The 22185-nt window shown below is 35.5% G+C and overlaps 2 protein-coding genes across 8 annotated transcripts in view; one reads left to right on the top strand and one right to left on the bottom strand.

Annotated features, from left to right (window-relative positions):
* The window catches only part of LOC129002446 (dmX-like protein 2), a 205566-nt gene that overhangs the window by 84165 nt on the left and 99216 nt on the right, over nt 1-22185 (bottom strand). The window lies entirely within an intron of this gene.
* LOC129002448 (alpha-tocopherol transfer protein-like) lies at nt 11750-21433 on the top strand. Its single transcript, XM_054430258.1, has 7 exons — nt 11750-11801; nt 14513-14654; nt 15472-15631; nt 17349-17601; nt 18457-18567; nt 19382-19484; nt 21181-21433. The coding sequence occupies exons 2-7, from the start codon at nt 14522-14524 to the stop codon at nt 21318-21320; spliced, it is 900 nt and encodes a 299-aa protein (XP_054286233.1). The 5' UTR covers nt 11750-11801; nt 14513-14521; the 3' UTR covers nt 21321-21433.

The following is a 22185-nucleotide window of genomic DNA, read 5'->3' on the forward strand; positions in this document are numbered from 1 at the left end:
TGGGAGCTGTTGAACAACTGGAAGATTTCGTGATTGGACATCTACATGGTAAGTGATTGGTTGTTCTTGATAAAGGGACAGAAATAATGACCTAACTACAACCATTACAAGACTTTAGGTCCATTGATAAATTACACAGAAATGTAGAAAATTCCTCCCTCTAACTAGTTAGAAAAAAAACTCATAAATGTTTGTAGGTAGGGCTTTCTAGAGAAAATAGTAAAGGGGGGTAAATAGCCTATGCTTCTAATTTTGTCAAAATATAGTACATTACTCGGTTGGAAAATTACTTAAATTAAATTTAAAACTTTATGTAAAATATATTATTAACAATTTATATCATTAAATGAAGCCACCATTTAATGAATCTTTACTATGAAATTAAAGTTCACAAGAGTTAAGTATTTTTAAATATGTTTGTTTATTAAACTAACTATTTTTATATAAAGCAACATTTGTCCTAGTTGGGACCAAATCAAGACTCAAAGGAATAGTAAGTACATATACTACAGTAGAACCTCAATTACTCGAACCTCAATATCTCGAATTCCTCAATATCTCGATTTTTTTTAAATCCCCTTGAAATCCACATTAATCATAATGTTAAAAGTACCTTTATAAGTCGAAGTTTCTAAATATTTAACCTCAATAAGTCGAATTTTAACAACTTTTGAACAGTAACATTCTACCTCTATAACTCGAATTTTCCCGTCATCGAGCCTCAGTAACTCGAAGTTTACCTTTATAAGTCGAAGTTCGCATGAATGTGCCTCAATAATTCGAAGTTTTGCCATAACAGTGCAAGTCAGTTGTGATTCCTGTCGAGACGTGAAAATCAAACTTCCTGTGTTTGCTTCCCGTGTCTGTTTGGCTAGGCACTGTAGTCAGTGTAGTTTACCCGTTTTGCCAAAGTAGATTCAGTACTTAACTACATTACGATGCATTTTGTTTATTATTTTAATCACACTAGAATTTTCCCTTTAAATATTACTCTCTACAGTCTACATACTTTTTGTATGTACAGTATTGTACCTATTCAGTATTTTTGTTGTTACAGTACCTAGCTTGTTTTTACAGTACATATAAAGAGGTTGACTAACGTTTGCTTTAATCAAACATTATACACAGTAAATGTAGTTCCGTGTATGGATGATATATACTGTATTATTGTTTTGTACAGTATTTAAACTATTTTTTTTTGTCATTTAACATGTTTTTTATGTACTTTATCAAACTTATTGCCAAATAATAAATACAGTACTTTATGTGCATTCAAATTGTTTTATTTTGCTTCCAAAGTTACTCTTCAGTAAGTTACGTATAAATACAGTTTGAGTTCGATTATTAAGGTTTAACATGTATAAGTCGAGTTATAAAGGCCATGACGTAACATCACTGTCAGACCCCAACACCTCAGTATCTCGAACTTTTTCATATGGAACCTTCATAACTCGAACCTCACTAACTTGAAAAACTTGATAACTCGAATTTTTATCATAACCCCTTCAGATTCGAGATATTGAGGTCCTACTGTATATATTATGTAATCCCCAAAATTAATCAATGTTTGAAAATTTGGTTAAGAAGGGAAACATGCAGACTACTATGAAATGAAATGAAATGAAAAACGTCTTTATTTAGCCAGCGTTATTCAAAGTACAGTTCTTTGATTTTCAATACAACTGTTGTCAAACTAAACGTAATTGGTCAGCTTATACTAGACTTATTGCAACAATACATTTTAGATCAACTGGCTAATTATTATCGGTATAAAATAAATCTTTCAAACCCCTTTTAAACCTAGAGAGGTTTACTGATTTGAGGTCAGTTGGAAGGGCATTGTAGGCTTGGGGCCCAAAGTAAGAAAAGGCTTTCTTCCCTAATTCCGTTCTGACCCGTGGCAAGTGTAGCAAGCCTTCCTGCCGAGTGAGGCGAACGCTCACCTCAGACCTGAAAACCAGTTTCCTTCTGATGTATTGGGGACACTCCGTTAACAAAGTTTTATGAACAATTAGAACGGTTTGAAGATCACAGCATTGTTTAACTGTCAAGATGTTTGCCCTTGACCTATACTCGCTGATATGATCCGACCTTTTTAAGTTGAAGACAAATCTCAGAGCACTGTTCTGAAGTCTCGTGAGAATATTTATATTCTCTTGAGTAAGGCTGTTACCAAAAGAGGGAAGAGCATAATAAATAGATGGAAGAATTATAGCACGAACTATTTCAAGTTTGGTTGACATTGGTAGAACAAACCTAAACCTATTAAATAATCGTAATTTAGCAACAACAGTTTTACAGATGTGTCTCACATGTTCAGAAAAATTGAGCCTAGAGTCCAATTTGACACCAAGGAATTTTAATGAATCGCTAACAGGCAACGGCTTATCATTTAGAAGAACTTCACAATCAGAATCCTTGTTGTGTTGGCTTTGCACAGAGTAGTTTACGATTCTTAAAACAGAACACTTGTCAGGATTCAGCTGAAGACCATGATCATTAGGCCATTTATTAACACTTATCAAGTCGCTATTCATGCGGGTGACTGCTTCAGGAAACTCAGCCAAAGGGTAAGATAAAATAAGGTGCGAGTCGTCGGCGTAAGAATGGACAGAGCAGTGACTAAGCTGTGACTCAAGGTCGGCAGTGTAAATCAGGAAGAGGATAGGACCTAAGCAACTGCCCTGGGGAACCCCCGACACTTTTGGTAAAAAATGTGAAACCTGATCATTAACTCGAGTTTGTTGTGACCTATTACGGATATAGGAGGAAAACCACTGCACAGATCGACTATCTAATTGGTAAAAACTCAGTTTGGCTAACAGAAGATCAAAACTAACTGAATTGAATGCCTGTGAAAAGTCCAATCCAGTTACAATACTACCCCAATTTCTATCTCTTGCACAAATCAATTCATCCATGACATTCAGAAGAGCTGAACTAGTGCTGAACCCCCTTCGAAAACCTGACTGTGTTTTAGGAAGAATTTCCTCTGACTCAAGATACGAGACTAATTGCTCTCCAATCACTTGAAGAATTGAAATGGGTCTGAAATCAGAAACACATGAAGCATTGGTCTTTTTTGATAGCAGAATTATAATACTCTGTTTCCAGGCACTGGGAAAAATGCCAGTAGTCATGGATAAATTTACAAGATGACAAATAGCAGAATCACAATAATAACTCAACGATTTAACCATATCAACAGAAATGCCGTCCACACCAACAGCTCGGGTTGTGATGCTGTTCATGACATCCCTGATTCGTTTCTCTGTCACTAGACTGGATGAGAATTTATTCTTCACTTGGCTACTTTGGTTCTCAGCGTAGAACTCAATCCTGCCCCTGTCTAATTATCTAACTATACCATTAGCATGTTGTGTAAAGATTTTAAAGTTTCTTGTAAGAGTTAGGAAGGATTTTGTTTTATTTACGTAATATAACGTGTTGACACTGAATAGAATAGGTCTAGGTTTGCTGCTACAAGAAAACTAGAAAGTTTGTTTTTAGTAAAATATCAATAGCTTAGTATAAAATAAATAAATTTGCAAAGTTTGATCAAAATATATCCATAAACAAACAAACTACAACATTTTAAAATATTCTCCATGGGAATTTTAAATTAATTTACAATTTTTTGAATTTTCTCTAGTTACCAATAACCGTACAAAAACACTTTATTATACAAAATTATTTTTTAAGCTCTTTAAAAAGGTCTAGGTATTGGTCCACGATCAAGTTTGAGTCAAAAACATTTCGTTTTATGTTATTAGTAGGAATATAAGTTTGATTTTATACTGTAAAATATAATACAGGTTACTACACCCCTTTTCATGTTGGCAAATAAAATAAAAAATATAAACCACTAGAAAAAATCTATCAATGAACATTTCGTTTCGGTCAGAATTGAACCATAACAGTGTCTAAATTCACTCCAGTTAACTAATAATATAAAACTGGATGTAAAAATAACAAAACAAAGAATAATTAAGTCAAAGCAGGAGCGGCGCCCTCATTTATAATGCAGCCGCCCGCAGTACGCGGCCGACGAGCGGGGCGTATCACGTAATTGAAGGGGCAGTACAGGCCCGTCACGCTACGTCCTAACTATACCATCGGGATATCAGGATTATCATGGACATGTCATGTGTATGTAAACACGGAAACCTCTAGCTTGCTTAGTAATCAAACACGATTCTTGAGCAATTGATGTTATAAGTGTTGAAAGTAGTATTCATATGATGTCTTGACCATTTATTATTGTTTCGTAGGTGAACGATTCCTGAATAAGTGACTTTCAAAGGCTTACGGTACTTTTAAAAGTTTGATAGTTACGACCAAATAATTTATGAAATTTAAGCATGATTTCTTTATCTACTTTATATAGAGGGGACTTGTATGCGTGCAGTCAAATATGTTTACTGTATTTTTGTGCATATCTTGCCTATCCTATAGGGATTTAATTAAGCTAATTTTTTTCAGAAAAAAGATTATTATCATACTCGATCATGTTAATATTGATTGTATAAATAAGAGCCGAAACCTCAATAAAAAGCTAACATAAGGGTAGAAAACTTGACCATGACAATAATTTAGTTGATACTCCAAATGCAGAGAATGACCGTAGATTTCCTGACATAACAGAACTTGCTCTATGAAACAACTACAATTGCGTTACTTTTGTGTCATTGCTACCTGAAGTAAGTATAACAATTTTACCAAAACTGTTGTTATACAGTATTAAGACCGGTCGTCAAATATTTCTCGTTTGAGATATCTACAAATTTCTGAGTATACATACAGATTTTCGAATCACCGATGAGCCCAGGGACCAGAGGGATTTGAAAAGGGCTTATACGAAGAACGCGATGGTTACAAAACAATAAAAATCGTAATCGAAGGTTACAAATAAACGAGTCTAATCTACAAACCTACTCAACGGGTATACAGTATTTCGCAAAACTGGTGAAGTAACTAATAATGACGAACTCCGCCATGAGGATTTTTTAAACACATGCTGACAATCTCACTTCACGATGTGCTCCATCCGCAGCACGAAACTGGTGTAGTCTTTGTAAACTACCAAGGATAGTTTCAGCAGTAACCAGGTAATTTAAAATTCTATTAATACTATTAAAAGAGCCGTAAACCAGTAGTAATCAGGTAATTTAAACCTCTATTAATACTATTAATAGAGGTTTAAATTACCTGGTTACTGCTGAAACTATCCTTGGTAGTTTAGTAACATGCTGGAGCACGAAGTGAGAATGTCAGCATTTGTTTAAATAATCCTCATGGCGGAGTTCGTCAGACAGTAACAACACAGTAAGGTACAACAGTAAGGTAATTCAAACATCTGTTCGTTAATTGAGACGATCCGGAGGCCATTTCATCATGGAAATGGTAAGGAATACTCAGATGCCACTTTTAGAAAGGGAATCTAGAATAATACTATTTGAAAAAGTATCGCTGTTGTCGGTCCTAAGCACAAGCTCTCTACGTATTGTGTTATCGCCGCTTCATTTGTATCAATCTAGTAATGGATTGCTCACAGTGTGGCTCGCTGTCACACTACGAATCATCAAACTTCCAAGACAACCCACATCGGTGTGAGACTCCTTGCGAGGGAGTAGAATGGCAACTTCTTCTTCGTGATGTTTCAGTCCAGTGAGCTGAAATCCTACTGGACTGAGTCTGTTTTAGGACTTCGTCCTCTTCAGCCAGGGGAAGGATTTCAGCTGCAGCACCGGCTTGTTTTTTCCGATGGACGTATCTGGAGACACAGCAAGATAGTCCTGAGAGTTCCAAGGTCACGGATGGGAACATGCTACACAACTATGGATGTGGTCGGATCGGTCTGGGTATCCAAGGTAACCGAGCATAGAAGTTGTCCTGGTCCGAACATAACACCTTCCTACTACTGTCACATTTCCGCGTCACCGCCCTTTACAAACGTGTCCATCGCAGATAACAACTTTGAAAAAATCTTATCAAATAGCGAATGCAGTAGCAATATGTCACCTCATGCATTTAGCACTCATCCTTTACTCGTATTCATGCATCGTGGTGAGTCAGTGTTGTAGAGATCTAGCACATAGGTACGTAAACTGTTTTAGTTTATACGTTTAACATTTTGTTAAACGATTTTACCTACGACCGTTTTTTAGTAGCCGTTTCAGTTCAGTTCTTAGAATTGAAAAGTTTCTCATAACAGCATTGTTTACTTCCATAACAGCATAGTTTTACTAATAACAACACGGGTAACAGACCAATGAGGTTCTTCAGAAGAATTACAGAAAGGAAAAGCTTACACAAGACCAAAACAGAAAATCTCGTTCCAACTGACTTGGTCCCAAAATACCTCAAACAGTGCGATGATTAATCTCTACGTTAATCTCATTGTCAACATTCTCGTCAGACTGATCACTAGGGCAGGCTGTATTGACGAGCCAAGCTTTTGATTGGAGGAGTAGCGCCTATTTTAGAGCCGTAGTAGTTAGAGAACAAACCTCAATCACTATCTCATCGTGGAACAACTGGATATAAAAATAATTTATGATTGTAATTAAAACGGATAGTACAGTATGATTAATTCAGTAACAACGCTTCGTGGTAAACCGTCTGACCAAATAACGTGCAGACCATAATTTGAGAAATGAAAGCAGTGTTTCGCAAGCCCGTTAAAAATACTTCTTTCTGTCCCTGATCAACTGTCAATGTATTTGGTTTCCATCACTGATAACTGATCAACCTTTTTACGAGTCGATGTTTACAACTGTCTGTGGTTGAGCGGATCACGGGGTTTGCCGTCTGAACATAGCATTCAATTAATTGTCAACTTATGTAGATTGATAGGGTTTATTTTACAAATATTTTATAGTGAGGCATTTAAAAAAATAGGCGACTGACGAAAAACGTACGGAACACTTTAAGTAGAGTGAGAGCCTTTGAAAGCTCTCGATATTTTCAAGTTATTGACTTACAATTTCATCTCAAGATGTTAACATTCATTTATTTGTTTCAGTAGTATCATACTAGATAATTTATTTTCTCTATTTTTAGCTAGTTTAATTAAATGCAAAACATATTTGCATTGCCGTTCAGACCCCTTCACTTATTCGCTCTACGATAACAACAAAAGTTAATCCTTTTATTTACAATGTTTGGATTGCCATCACCAATGTTCTCGCAAAGCAAATACGCATAAGATTAAAGTGAAAGATAATACTGTGGATAAAAGATTAATAGTTGGGATTTTCTAGCGTCTCCTCCGAAGTATTTGTACTGATTAATCCTGGACTGTGCCACTTAATTGTGTATTTTATTTTTTATAAAATGGAAGGATTGCAAGTCCTACCTAGAGAGGCTGAGATTTTCTTTGGGTAAAATAACAACGTTTGAAAAATAATATTATTTTTCTTTTGGATTTAATTTAACTACAATGTTTTACATTTATATTGAAGCCTATAGTTTAACAGTGCTTTATTACAATTGATATTTGTTTTAACCAATTTCTACATTTTGTATTTTTGTTCAGTTTTTATTAGGTCTATGCACAAAGCGAAATTCTCAATTTTTCACTAAGAATGATGAGTTATCAATTATGACAAAATTATATTTTTTTAAGGGATAATTAGTTGAAACACCCGTTGACATAGGTATAGCAAATATTTTGCTCGGCAATTCATTTTTAAAGTAAAATTCTACATTGTAAAGTGGAATAGCCTATAATTTAAACTTCATAACACGAATACATAACACAGTATAGATTTAGGCATGGAAAAATATGTTTTTATACCAATTAGTTGTCAAGTTAAACATGTAGACTGTCACAGAATCTCAGTACAAGATTAATCGAATACAGTCCCTTTACAAAATAATCAATTGGTGACAATAAATAAGACAGATGCTGCTAGCCGATGTACTGACACCAACGATCACCGTGATCGTTGATTCACACATGCCGTAATAAGAAATTAAAGGAACCCCAATCTTGATTGTTTCTCCGAGAAACATTACCAAAATATTACCACCCACGTTACATGAGTTCATCAACTCGGCGTAACCGGAAGTTACAACGGTTGCTACACCGGAAGTCTTCAAGTTATGATATGAGTCGCGCCTCGCTATCATAGAAAGTTCCACAGAGTAATAACAACAAGTGCTACTTCTACTTGAGCACTTGTAGTAGACGGGAACCCGAAGATGTTGGCCTTGTGTAGGTAATTAAACCGATCGATACGACAAACCAGTGAGGTACAATCTACATGCGGGCATTTAAATGATAATGTTGTTGCACACACAGCTACAAAACCAACAGTGTTACAGTAGTCGGCGGGAAAACTAATAAATACACTAAGTATAATATTTAACCATATATGTACGCTGTAAAAACCAAATGCATCGTGTGATGTGCAAAGTTTCCACTGATTCTACGACAGATTTCAAAGGGTATGAAATAAGTTATCATCCAGCAAATTACAGCTTTTTGAGGAATTGGACATAGGCCTATAATGAGGGACCGACAAAGTGAATGTTGTGTCAGTGTTAAATAAAAGAATAGTTTTCACGTAGTTGTCTTTTATTCACAATTAGATTAACACAAAATTGAATAAGACTCAAAAAGTCAAATGTATTGTATCTAAGTTAAGCTTAGCACGCAGTACACATTTCACGGTAATAGAATTGTCAGAAAATAACCCAACCGTGTTGAAATTTTAAAACCAAATTGAATGGCAAGATAATAAGTAGTAGGCTACGACAACCAGAGTTACTGTAAGAAAATATATTTTTCCCGAGAGTAAGTAATATTGCCGATACGCCCACTTTGGTTATGAATATGGTTTTCCATCACAGTACCAAATAATTCAGATTAAAACATTGAAAGTACGTAACGAACTGCGTCTCATGCCAGTTAACATTTGTGTCATACCATTCACTTTGTATACTGAAGTCAACAGCCAAAGGTCTTACTAATGAAACTACTGCTTTAGATATGTTTAAAGTACCAATTTTGACGAAAACATACCACAGTAAATAACTTGACGAAGTATAACAATGGGCCTCCAACTACCAGAGTCAAGAGGTTATTTCTGATTGCTTATAGAATTTGAACGAAACGGGTCACTCTAAATTTTGAATTAATGTATCATAGAGGAGATTAGCCATAGAATAGTGAGTGGGACATAGAATTGACCTGTCACACTGTCTGTTTACCTGGTATTGCGCTGTCATAAATACCCGAACCCAATAGGAGTTAACTAAAAAACAATAATTCCAAAAAAGGCTCCAGCCTACAATACTGACATGTTATATCAGTGATCGTAGTTACAGTATTAAAATACATTTACTCCAAACAAGGACCAACCCTAGATATCTCTCTTTAAAACTCCATTTAAAAAGATTCCCTTTAAAATTATAAATGTTTACAAATCCCAATTCAAAGTCAAAGGAGCCGAGTATATGCGGAAATGCGAAGTGAAGGACGTCAAGTTTGGTCCGCAAACTCGTTTGTTGACCTGTCTAACTTCCAGAGTCTTTGCAGGCAAAACATACACCTAAAGCCTAAACCCGACCACAGTGTCACAATGACCTTCCATCATAATCACAAGAGACACGAGTGCAAATAAAACCCGAGGTCTCTAGGCTCTTTACTGTGGCGTCATCAAATTACATACACTATGTATGCAATTTGGTAACTTCACGGTCAAAGTAGAATGTCGATCTTGGTCTTCGAAAGATGACCCGTTGGCGAACTTGCAAAAGTAATATAGACTGGTTGATCCGGTAATAGTGATCCTCAAAAAACTCAGCAACCGGAGTGGTACACCTTGGGTCTATAAATGTATACCAAAACTCAAAATTTCAGATTCAAACACTAAATTTTACATTCTCGTAAAAGGCCCGACCTCGGCGGTGTTCCAGGTTGCTCCATTTCGACCGGAGTACAGAAACAATTTAATTTACGCCTTTAACGGCGTAATCAACGAAAATACATGGTGCGTGGTATAGCCATTCAAACATTTATATGTGAAAATCACATTCATTCGTGTTCATTCGCACACGTCGGTATACGAGTAAATTGTCCATAGAACTTAAAATAAAATATCACTATTAATAATAAGCTATTCCTTAGTATAACGTAATAACGTAATTACGCGAACATTCAAATAAAAAAGAGAATGTCGAGATTATATTTTGGTACGAGGGGAGTGGAGTGGTAAAGAACTTCGTCGTCAGGAACTCCGATAATGCAAAACTGCACAAAGTAGGTGCACTTTACGTTCATCGTAAGGACATTCTCCTTCACTTTGGTTCAATAACGTCACAGTGTATAGTGTAAAATTATTATTTTGTACTTTTTCCAAATGGAATATTCACAATGGTTTACATTTAAACCACACGAGTTAATCAAATTATTTTAAGACTCTGACCTCACAGTTTCCATCGCACGCAACATAAAACCGCATACAGCGGGTCGTTGTACCGTTGCCTCACAAGCAGTTGGTATTTAACTATCCACGAAGCTCTGTGCAGTCTTTAGAACATCAACATGTCTGACGTAACGGAACGTTGTAACGATACAACCAGTATAACGTTATAATGCTGTATCTGGAGCTGTTGTAAATTAAGCTGCTATAAAATGTTAAGTTTAGAGCAATGTATTGGTTTGCGAACGTTCGTAGTTCGTTCAGTTGTGACGCAGCACCGAATGAATAACAACAGATAAGGGAATAAGTTCAGTAGTTATTATTCTCTTGTCTGTGGAATACCGACCAGTTTTTTTGTTTTTTTTTTTTTTTGGGGGGGGGGGGAGGATATATTGGCACCACCATTTTTTTTCGGAGTTACCGGCCCGGAGCACATGCAAAGAGCCCGAAATTTTAATCCCCAAAAAGGTTCACTAATCTTTAGCATGGAAAGAGCCCGGGTCTCAAAAGGTTCACTAATCTTTAGCATGGAAAGAGCCCGGGTCTCCACAGGTACCTGAGGAGGAGGAAGCTGACTATAAATGTTTTAGTAAATAGTGTTGTGTTTGGTTGGGTTAGGTTAGGTTAGGTTAGGTTAGGTTAGGTTGGTTTGGTTAGGTTAGGTTAACAGACTATATCTTTTAGTAATGTAAATATCTTTGAATAATATATATTTTATTAATGTATCTTTTAACAGTGTATCTTTTAATATTGTAAATAATTTCATGTAATACAACTGTGTTATTGGTTCTTTATCGTTTGAAGACCCATTGTGAAAGTTCTACAAAGAGACCGGGCTCTTTTCGCACCGCCCTGGTTGGGACCTTGGAGGTCCGGGCGCTTTTCAAGTGTCTGCCTGAGTTTTTGGGCTCTTTTCATGTGCGCCCTACCGGCCAGTGCTAGACGAAGACGAGTTTTTGGCGAAGAGAGCGAGCTCCTCTCATATTTTATTTTTATTTTGTTACAATTTAAAACTACCGACTATTATTTTATATTGTACAAGAGACAATTTGTAAGCTACATCATTCGATTTCTTCCTTCGTGTTGAAGGGAGGGAGATAGATAACACAGATAAAAACGTCACAAACTTATCTACATCAGAGGAAAATTACTGACACATTCACGAATTGAGATAAACAATAAACAGAATCTCTTGCATCCTGGTGTGAATCTGTGATTGTCTCTGTGTGTGTGTGTGTATGTGTGCACCATGGCGCGGCGAGGTGACGTCATATCGACCAGTTATCAAGGTCAGTCACGTGATTGCTGTGAAGCCTGCGCACAACGTCGACCAGCGCTGCGGCACACTCAACACTGTGGCGAGGGGGCGAGGTGAGTACAGTAATGTAGGTTATGTCCGCAACAATGCGTCAGCTGATCATTAAACATTGTTGTCAACCCTTTGTTGCTAACGTTTGACGTTTTATAAATAGCATTCCTTACAATGACGAGGTGTGAGTCATATTCGAAGGCTGACAAATGAGGTTTCTCTAAGGGGGTAATTTTGTTGGTACTATGTTAAGAAGTGGTACAAATTGATTGTGACTTGGGTTTTTAGAGGAGAGAGATATGATGATTCAACTATCTCATCAAAAGGCAATTTTATTAACTATTACCCTTAACTAAAACAAAAAAATAAATAAAATAAAATAAAACTGTATCTAATTCAGATTCTCGATATACAAACTGAGAACACACAAATAAACACAGGCACTTTAATTACAAAATTCCAACAAAGGTAAAATTGCTCAAAATAGCTTGTATTAGTAACAAAGCTACAATAAGTCATATCATCAATCACAGACTCACACTGTTTCAAAATATGGATTAAGATACACTGAGTCATGTTTCTCTCTCTAAAAGTGACTGATACTTAATGGTTATGTTATCTGTGAATGAAAATTATACTCTGATTTAGGAATAGTATAATTTAAACATAACTATCCTGTGATATTTACGTTACATCTTTTATAGCTTACATCTTTTTACAATAATGATGACAGTGTCAATACTGTATTGTTTAAAGACTGATTAGGCTAAATGACTATTCATTTGACCCATCACACCGATCACTTTATAAGTTACATATTTGGCTTGATATTTGAAATCCCCCATCTTGACCTTTTTTAACAAACCACTGTATACATATTTGATTATGCATAACAAATCATTCGTCTTTTATTTTAATATTACAATACTACCAATTTCATGATTGATGGCCTCTGGGTCGTATGAGTTATTGGTTTTAAGTTACCTGTTATCTGTCAAAATGATCACTTTGTAGTATAAATGTGAACTACTATTGGAAACTACAGTTCTTTTGTGCTGTTAAAAATGGAACACATCTTTAGGTTTGGTTATGTTGCTAATGATCGCTCGTGTTGGAGTTCTTCAGGAGATTGAAATAAAACATTAAATACTTAAAACAAAAAAAACACTCACGAGACTAGACATAAAAAAAACTGGTCGACCAGACGCGACTTACGTTCCACCCGCGCTGCATCTTGAGCCCAACTAATGTCTGGTTTGACATTTGATCCTAAAGGTGTGCTCTATGACAGCCCCTAACATCTGTAGTTAATATAATACAAGCCCCTTATCACAAGACATCAGGTAACTAAAACCTTTATAAGTACAATAATACCAATTGAGATGGGAAAGCTACTGGGTGTATATTTCAACCCAATTTAATTGAAGAATGAGTACCGGTATAGAATGAGAGTAAGATGCCTAGTTTCGTTTTGTTACTGAGACCATCTATTGATCTATTTCTTAGCCGGGACTGGACTACAAATTAAAAACCCAATGATCGAGGGCAGCGAGCCCAGTTTCTGGAAAACCAATGGCCGCTCCGGACTGACCTAATTACCAGGCAAGACCTGATTATCGGTGTTCAAATTTGAAACCCCTCCTCCTTAGACCTATCTTGATGCATAACTCTAAACACATTTGTGTTCAAACATGACATTCACTCTCAAAACACCTCATGCTGCACACAATGCACAAGGGTGCGGCAAAAAAACTGTTCAGCGTCAGGTCATCTGAGGGTGGTGGAAGTAGGCTCGTTGGAAAGCCTACTCCCACAAGCAATAAGCAATACAATTTTTTTTTAGAGCAGTGGTCCCCTGAGCTACGTGCGGTTGTTATCGAGTCGTTTAAAGAAAATAAGGTACTTAAGTATTATACGGAGGCCACCCTTATACATCACGCTGTAGTGGTTATGTTAGGTTGGGTTATCTTATATATGTTTGTAGGACTTTCCTCGTTTCGTTATGAATCGAACTAAACCAGATGAGTCATGCTTTATATTTAAGATAACCCAGCCTAACATAACCACCGCAGTGCGCTGTATAAGGGTGGCCTCCGTATAATACTTAAGTACCGAAAATAATGATTCAGTCATTAAAACTCAGTGGCAGTTCCGTGCAATAATTTAATTAGGTCGATCTCCATGTTGACATGGAGAGGTTCCGTTGTGATTATCTGTATGGATAATAAACAAAACTAAACAGATTATTATTCTAATGAATCTGTAGGGATAGAATTTAAACTCAAATTTGTGTAACTGAGCGGTCAGAAATGTTCAAGGCAGCCGCTTGTTTTTGGGCAGGCCTACGAAAACTGTTTACCACAGGAGCATGAACTCTATCGAATGTTAGTTGTCTGGCGTCCGTTCTGACTTCAGACGGCCTGTCAGCTTCCTTTTGAACGCAGAAGCCGTTGTTCTAAAGTTAGTAACCCACCGCATGATTGTGCTACGCAACGGAACTTCTCAATGTCGCCTTAATTGAAAGAATACACGGGGTTGCTGCTGAGTTGCATTGAATGAATTCACTACTTATTAAATACGACTCACAAACAACCGCACATAGCTCAGGAGACTACTGCTCTATGACTGCATATAATGGCATTGTGTAGGCTTTCCAACGAGTCCACCCCCACCACCCTCAGACGACCTGTAGCTGAACAGTGTGTTGCAGAAAATAGATCGTGTTTTTGCCCCACCTGTATTTATGTTTGACTAAGTTAGTTATGATTTGCAGGCAGTCACAATGGTAGGTTTAGAGGCTCAGTACAGGACCAGTCTACAGTCAGAGCTCAAGAGGTATCCCAACATATGTGTGGAGGACATAGCGGCAGTGCAGGAGTGGATAGCGACTCAGCCCCACTTGCCTCAGATATATGGTAGGTGACTAACGTTCAATATTTAGTGGCAGTAAATATATATTGACAGTTTTTTCCTAATGAGATGTATTTTTTCCAAACAGCTCAAGATAAGTTCACAATTCACTATACTATACCAGTATTATTATGTAAACACATTCTGGCAAGCCACAACAACTAGAATTTTATTTTAAGCAAGCTTAATCAATGAAACTTCTCTCTCTCTATAACCCTAAGGTTGTGTCTTGGTACAGTTGTGCATCGATAATGTTTTGATAATCAATTATTTTAATTTTATCATCGGCATTAATGGCTAGCCAAATTGAAGTCATTAATGAATAATAAGTAGTTTATTAGATTCAGGGTAGTGTGCATCAAGAACCAAATTTGCTAGAACATGTGCGATCATCTTATGCTTACAACAATGTCATTACTAGAAAGCAAAAAGGTCAATCTTAAGATAGGTATTTTTTATAGTAGATATTTAATTTTAAAAATGTACAAATGCACCAATTCTAATTTACAATTTTTGAAATTTTTATTTGTGTTTATTTACATCTTTGTATTTCCCACATGTTTTTAAAAGGAAGATCCAAACAGTAGGCTTTTTACCATCTAACAGCGACCTTTATTAACAACAAATAGCGTATGGGTCCAGAATCGATCTTAATTGCAAGCGAATCATTGACTTTTAGATTTAAAGATGAGCACTCAACCAATCAGCTACTTGAAAATGTTGGATATTCTTTATATCAACAACCACAAAAATGTTACAACTGTAGTGCTTTAACAATTCTACAACATCACTCATTTTAATAAATTCTGTACGGTTTCCTAGATGTTCAGATCGCCCATTTCCTACATGCCAGCTATTATGATGTGGAAATTGCCAAGAATGCTATAGAACACTACTACACATACAAAGCATCTATGACCGAGTTCTTCACAGACTGGGACCCTCTTTCAACTCGCCTTGCTGGTTACGTCAGCAAAGTATTGTGAGTAATATATGTTTTATCAAATTGTTAGGCCTATGTAATCAACCAATAACAGGCAAGGAAAAGTAATGGATTTTAGCAAAAATGTCAACTTTGGTAGTAAGGGGAAGTTTGATTTATTAGTCAGTTAAGAGTCATTCGGAGATAAATTGGAAGGTATATGCATAGAGGAAGATATATTACTGAAAAAATTAATAAAACAGAAATCTAGAGTTGATAGAGTCAGTAATAATGAGAACGAAGAAGGTGTTAGTAAATTCTGTTAGGAGGTTTCTTCTATTCCAAGACACAGACATGTCCATCTTGGTCCTCGAGCATAATCTGCTGTTGGAGTCGGAGGTTAGATCTCTTCTTGGTTAGTCTTTTGCCCGGAGGACTCTAGGATTACTCATTTTAAAAATGAATCCAGATCAGGACAATTTTATTTTTTAAATCCTTATAAACCACAAAGATTTTTCAAGTCTGAAAATCAATTCCAAACAAAACTGGTTTGCTGAAAAACAACGAAGTCTATTGAAACAATCAGAACATAGACACATACTTTGCTACATGAAATTCCCCCTCTTAAGTCAAGCATTCCGTGCGGCAACAATCTTCTTATAAAATCATCTTTTTCTTGGCTCCAACTTATTTGCTATACTAATTAGTTTCAAAAAAGCAGGATTATTTATAAATTATATTCATAAAAACACATTTTTTAAATATTTTGTGTGTGTTTTTAAGTCAGTGGTATTTTTACGTTTTGAAAGGGAACGGTCCAAATCCTGGTTTTGTTACTATCTAACGTAATCCTTTTTGTTAGATAGCATCATTAATTCATCACCCAATGACAAATGGCATCTCGGCCTCGAAACAATCTTGCTTGGATTCGAACCATCGTTTCATTCTTAAGGCGTTTCATCCTGATATATATTTTCTCAAAAGTGGCCAGTTACCTGCAAGAAATTTGTAGCTGTCCAACAATTTATTCTTCACAGTTTATGTAGTTGTACTAGGTACGCTGCTAGACCTCTACAGTTTCAACCTCAGTGTCAAGTGGCTGATATGTTGTCTGATGTACTAGGTACGCTGCATTTCTGCCAAAACAGTCACCAGAGTCATGTCAGATGATCCTGCTGAGGCTAAGAGACCCCTCGCTAGACCTCTACAGTTTCAACCTCAGTGTCAAGTGGCTGATATGTTGTCTGATGTACTAGGTATGCTGCATTTCTGCCAAAACAGTCACCAGAGTCATGTCAGATGATCCTGCTGAGGCTAAGAGACCCCTTGCTAGACCTCTACAGTTTCAACCTCAGTGTCAAGAGGCTGATATGTTGTCTGATGTAATAGGTATGCTGCATTTCTGCCAAAGCAGTCACCAGAGTCATGTCAGATGATCCTGCTGAGGCTAAGAGACCCCTTGCTAGACCTCTACAGTTTCAACCTCAGTGTCAAGAGGCTGATATGTTGTCTGATGTACTAGGTATGCTGCGTTTCTGCCAAAACATGTCAGATGATCCTGCTGAGGCTAAGAGACCCCTCGCTAGACCCTCTACAGTTTCAACCTCAGTGTCAGGAGGCTGATATGTTGTCTGATGTACTAGGTATGCTGCGTTTCTGCCAAAACAGTCACCAGAGTCATGTCAGATGATCCTGCTGAGGCTAAGAGACCCCTCACTAGACCCTCTACAGTTTCAACCTCAGTGTCAGGAGGCTGATATGTTGTCTGATGTACTAGGTATGCTGCGTTTCTGCCAAAGCAGTCACCAGAGTCATGTCAGATGATCCTGCTGAGGCTAAGAGACCCCTCGCTAGACCTCTACAGTTTCAACCTCAGTGTCAAGTGGCTGCTCATGTCAGTGACTGCCCAGCTGCTAAGTGAAGGCCAACAATCAGAGTACAAGATCATCTACGATGCAGACAGCTACACAATGTCACACGTAATGAGAAACCCTCTGTCTGCAGTTAGGCATTACCTCGACTTCGGACAGGTAAGAATCAATCAGTAGTATTATCTCTATTTTATAACCTCCAAAATTTTGTGTTAAGCATCTAAAAAAAATCACTTGAGTAGTGGTCAGTGACTCAGTCAATATTGAGACATACTACAAATCAGTAGCAGCAATGTTGTGTGTTCATGTTCCAATGACATCACAAATATATCTTGTTCATGCTTGTACTGTCCCGGCTTGCCCCTATATGTTTCACACACAGGCCCAAGACAAGGTTTAAAGAAGTTGTCGAACTATTTTATTTAAAAATGGTTTGAATAAATTCTAATTATGTTGTGTGAAATTTTAAAGGAATAATGCAGGTTTTTTAAATGTAAAAAAGGATTAAAGAGTAAAAAAGACTGATATATATAAATTTCAATAGCATAACGGGATCTCAGTAAACTTAGATAACATTGTTAATCAAAGTGAATACTTAGCTCCAGAGATAAGATTGCAGCACTTTGGGAGACTCATAAAACTATTGCCCCCGTAAATCTTGTTAAAAAACATTACAGTTTATAAATACAATTTCTTACATCTTTTAATAATTTATTAAACTTAATGAAATTTGCAATAGGCTAACAGGCAATGTGAGGATGGCAGGAAATATTTTCCTCTTTGTCAGACAACAGGTTTTGTAATAATGTAATTCCATTCAAGGTTTAGAACATGACTTATGGTCTACCTTTGTTAACTGAATTCTTCATTAGGTTTTCCACAAGGAGTTATGCTAATTTGCTTAGCATTCCTAGAAAACATTACGATACTGTGTTCATATGCAGATAAAAAAATGTGTTCTACTTTATATATTTTATACTGTAATGATTATTCTTTTGTAAATCTACATTTCAGAAAGCATCGGCCATTAGGGTGGTGGAGATCCACTTCATCAATTCAAGTTCAGTTGTAAAGAAACTCATATCACTAGTGAAACCATTCATGAACAAGCACATCATGAAAATGGTAAATACTAATTATATTTATATTTTTAAAATGAATAACTATCAAACTATCCCAAGATTACAATAACAGATAAAATAACTGAAAATCTTTTTGTTTTTGTTACCTTGTGAATTTGGAATATTCTGAGGTACTAATTGTATTTTTTGAACATTAGCAAAAGCATTACATTAGTGAAAGGTAACTTAATGTAGATAACAAGATTAGCACAGACATTATTTGATTTGTTTTGTTTTTCTACAGCTAATTGATAATCTCTGCATTTATCATCTTCACAAAATATGACAAATAGGCTTATGTTTATCTTGGTAATTGTTGACAAGCAAAGTGAAAGTACCTTCTGGTGAAGATCTAAGATAATTCAAATGTATCACTTTATAAAATAAACTGAATTTAGCTGGATAAAAATAATTTATCAATAATTAAAACTGATGGTAAATTAAATTTTGGTTTTCAACACTTTTTGATTAAATGTATTTAGTATAGGAGTTAAAGGGATGCTGCCTTAGTTTAGAGATTTGAAAGTTATTTATAATTGGGAAGTACTGTATATTAAGGCTTAGAATATAAAAACATACGAACAAGAAAAAATATTGTATGTACACTATTGTACTTTTTTAAGAAAGAAATTTAATAATATTATTGCTGAGAAGCCTGGAACTGGCTTAGACCTGTTATATGCCTATTGAATCAATTTTAAATGAAGTTTCCTTATTCAATATGGAGCTAAACAAGAGTCAAAGCTTATATTTAACTTATAATTTTGTATAACAAAAAATTTAAAGATTTAATTTATGAAAGTTATTTACAATTTCAGCTACATTTCCACACCTCTTCTGATGCCTTCTTCAAATCCCTTCCTAAGGATCAGACTCCAAGTGATTACGGTGGAACTGCACCCAGCTTGGATGTACTTACAGGTAATTTGGCTGATAAGATTGCTTACCAAAGTGGAATTAAGAATCATAGTTATATTTTTTTGGCTTTTGAGTCATATGAGTCTTTGATTAGTGTAAAAGTAAATGTTGTGTGTCATAAAGGTTGTGATGTGTGACTGCCTTTTAGAAACTAAGGATAAATATCTTTAGGAGGTGATTTAGTTACATAATGAACAAAGACTACTAGGAATATCATAACATAGCGGTTTTCATAAAACCTACTTCATGGATCATGTAAATTATTTAAAGATTCAACTGCAATCCAAACAACTCTTTAGTGATGGGGTTTTAAAGTTATTATACCTAGTGATTTTTAGGCAAATTTTTTAAAGGAGGAATATTATATTTTTAGTCAGGTTATTACAAATTACATAAACTACATCTAATTTAGGCATACAAAAAACAAAACTTAAATACATTGGTATCAGTACTGAAGCTCATACACTTAAAAGTGTGGCTTTTTCATAACTAAATGGTCATTGAAAATTACTTTTTAGAATCATTCCTCATAAAATGATAGATAGACTATATTTGTTTCAAAGCTATTGTTAGTTAAACATTTCATCAAGGAGAAAATGTTCTGCATTTGAAAATAAACATGGGAAAGTTATAGTTGACAATTGAGTAGATCGTTTGCAATGATTGTGGTATGTGACGTGGATAAAATTATGTAGTATACCGGTAGTTGAATGATTAACTAAGTGGGAGGGTTCTTAAAACATTTGCATACTGTACTATGACATTAACTCAAACAATATTTGAAAAAAACATTCACACTGAAATTGTTCTCTATTTGCTTTGATTAAAAATATTCCTAGCAGCAACAAACTAATTGCATTACTAAATCAATCTATATTTCACTTTAAAATAGCATACAAAACCATTAGTTGTTGACATTTAATAATTTTTTATTAGTGATGGGCGGGTCCAAGAAAATGTCGGAACCGGATCCAGACACGTACTGTCATAACGGTTAAAAAAAAACGTATTATTTACAGAAATCCAATTTAAATCATACTGTTTAACATTAAATTGGTAATGTTTAAAATTGATGTAATAAGATATAGAATAATAGAGCTTAGTCTATATGGGTAGGCAATGACACAGAGTTTGTCGACGTCTATAAATGATATGGCTAGGCAATGACACAGTATATGTCAACATCAATAACTCATATGGCTAGTCAATGTCACAGTATTTGTCATAGGTATTTTAAGCCAAGTATGAATGGAGATAAGGGTAGGATGTAATTGCAATTTATGAATTGGTCTAATTATCAGGATAGTACTGTGGATAGTCTTAGTACTGAGCCATGGCTCGGTCCCCAGGTACTAGGTATAGATGTGAGCTCTAATTATGTTTGATTTAATATTATGGGTAATTAACACACAGATAATTGTTTTTCACATAAAATATACAAAAAAACATGATTGGCAATAATGACAGGAATATAGTCTCACTTTTGTTATGAATACTTTCTAAAACCTTCAAAAACTGATCTCTTGGCATTAGTTTTCAGTGAATTTTTTCAAGTTTGGTTTTAAAAATGTTTAGGTTTGATTGGAAGAGTACAGTATTGGAAACAATTCAAAGTTGTGACAATGTTGTGCAAGATATTCCTAATTAAGTGTAAGTGTGGGTGCAAATATGGTTAACCAATTTTGGATTTGTCTTTCAGCCGAAAACACAAAACGTGTAGAAGAGATGAGAGAAGCCCTGCTTGCACACAACCAACAGAAAGTGGACGAAAGTAAGAGAATTGGAAAGAAGAAGAAATCTAAAGTGGAGGAAGACTTTAAAAAATTGGAGATTGACTAGTTGCTGGAATCGTAATTGAAGATTTTAAAAGACAAATAGTTTGATCTTAATTAATTCTGTTAAGCTTTGACAACCATGTACAGTACATTGCTCAGTAAATTTATTTTCTAATATGTCTTGAAGTTTATTTAGCCCTTAAGTTATAAATGCCATCAGTGTGGTAAACTCCAAAAAAAAAAATCTAGCGACAAACATTAATTATGAAGTACCTTACCAGAATTAAATGGATAGTTCTTTTTTAGCGGACAGCAATAGTGGTGAAATTATTTAAGATAGCAGCAAAACATTGTTATGGTGTAGGAGTTAATTTACATTACATTATGTTTCATGTTGAAAATTTTAAACCCTCTAATAAGAAAAACAACTATTCTGGCTACTGATTGTCTAGAGTTTGGAAGATTAATATTTTGACTAAAGCTCAATTGTAATTTATTATTGAGTTGTATTGTACCTCGATTAAGTAGTTGAAGGCAAAGTATTGATCTCAAATCCCCATGAATGCAAACCGTTTTGAAAGAATCCTTTGTATTTGTAGAGTGAGGAGAATACAATTTGAAGGAATTGTTTTTATTTAAGATTTTTAAATCTAAAAACTTGGAAACGCAGTGACTTATACTAAAATACCAGTAATACTTACTAACTACATTATTGCAAGGAATTAGTTATTCTGTGGTCAAAAATAGAGGATGCGCGATAGTACACACTGAAACTTCAATCAAATTCATTCAAATTCTTACCACAAAGTAGGTTTACAATGAATAGCATAGACTGGCTATTGGCAATACCTATACTATGCACAGCAAAGGCCCAAAAGCCCTTTTTCGGTTTCACATAACTTCAGTTCTTTACTCGCAGTTCTGCTAGA

This window comes from Macrosteles quadrilineatus, unplaced genomic scaffold, assembly GCF_028750875.1.
Source record: "Macrosteles quadrilineatus isolate MER2022 unplaced genomic scaffold, UCM_ALF_1.0 Scaffold_9__3_contigs__length_116548681, whole genome shotgun sequence".
Lineage (NCBI taxonomy): Eukaryota > Metazoa > Arthropoda > Insecta > Hemiptera > Cicadellidae > Macrosteles > Macrosteles quadrilineatus.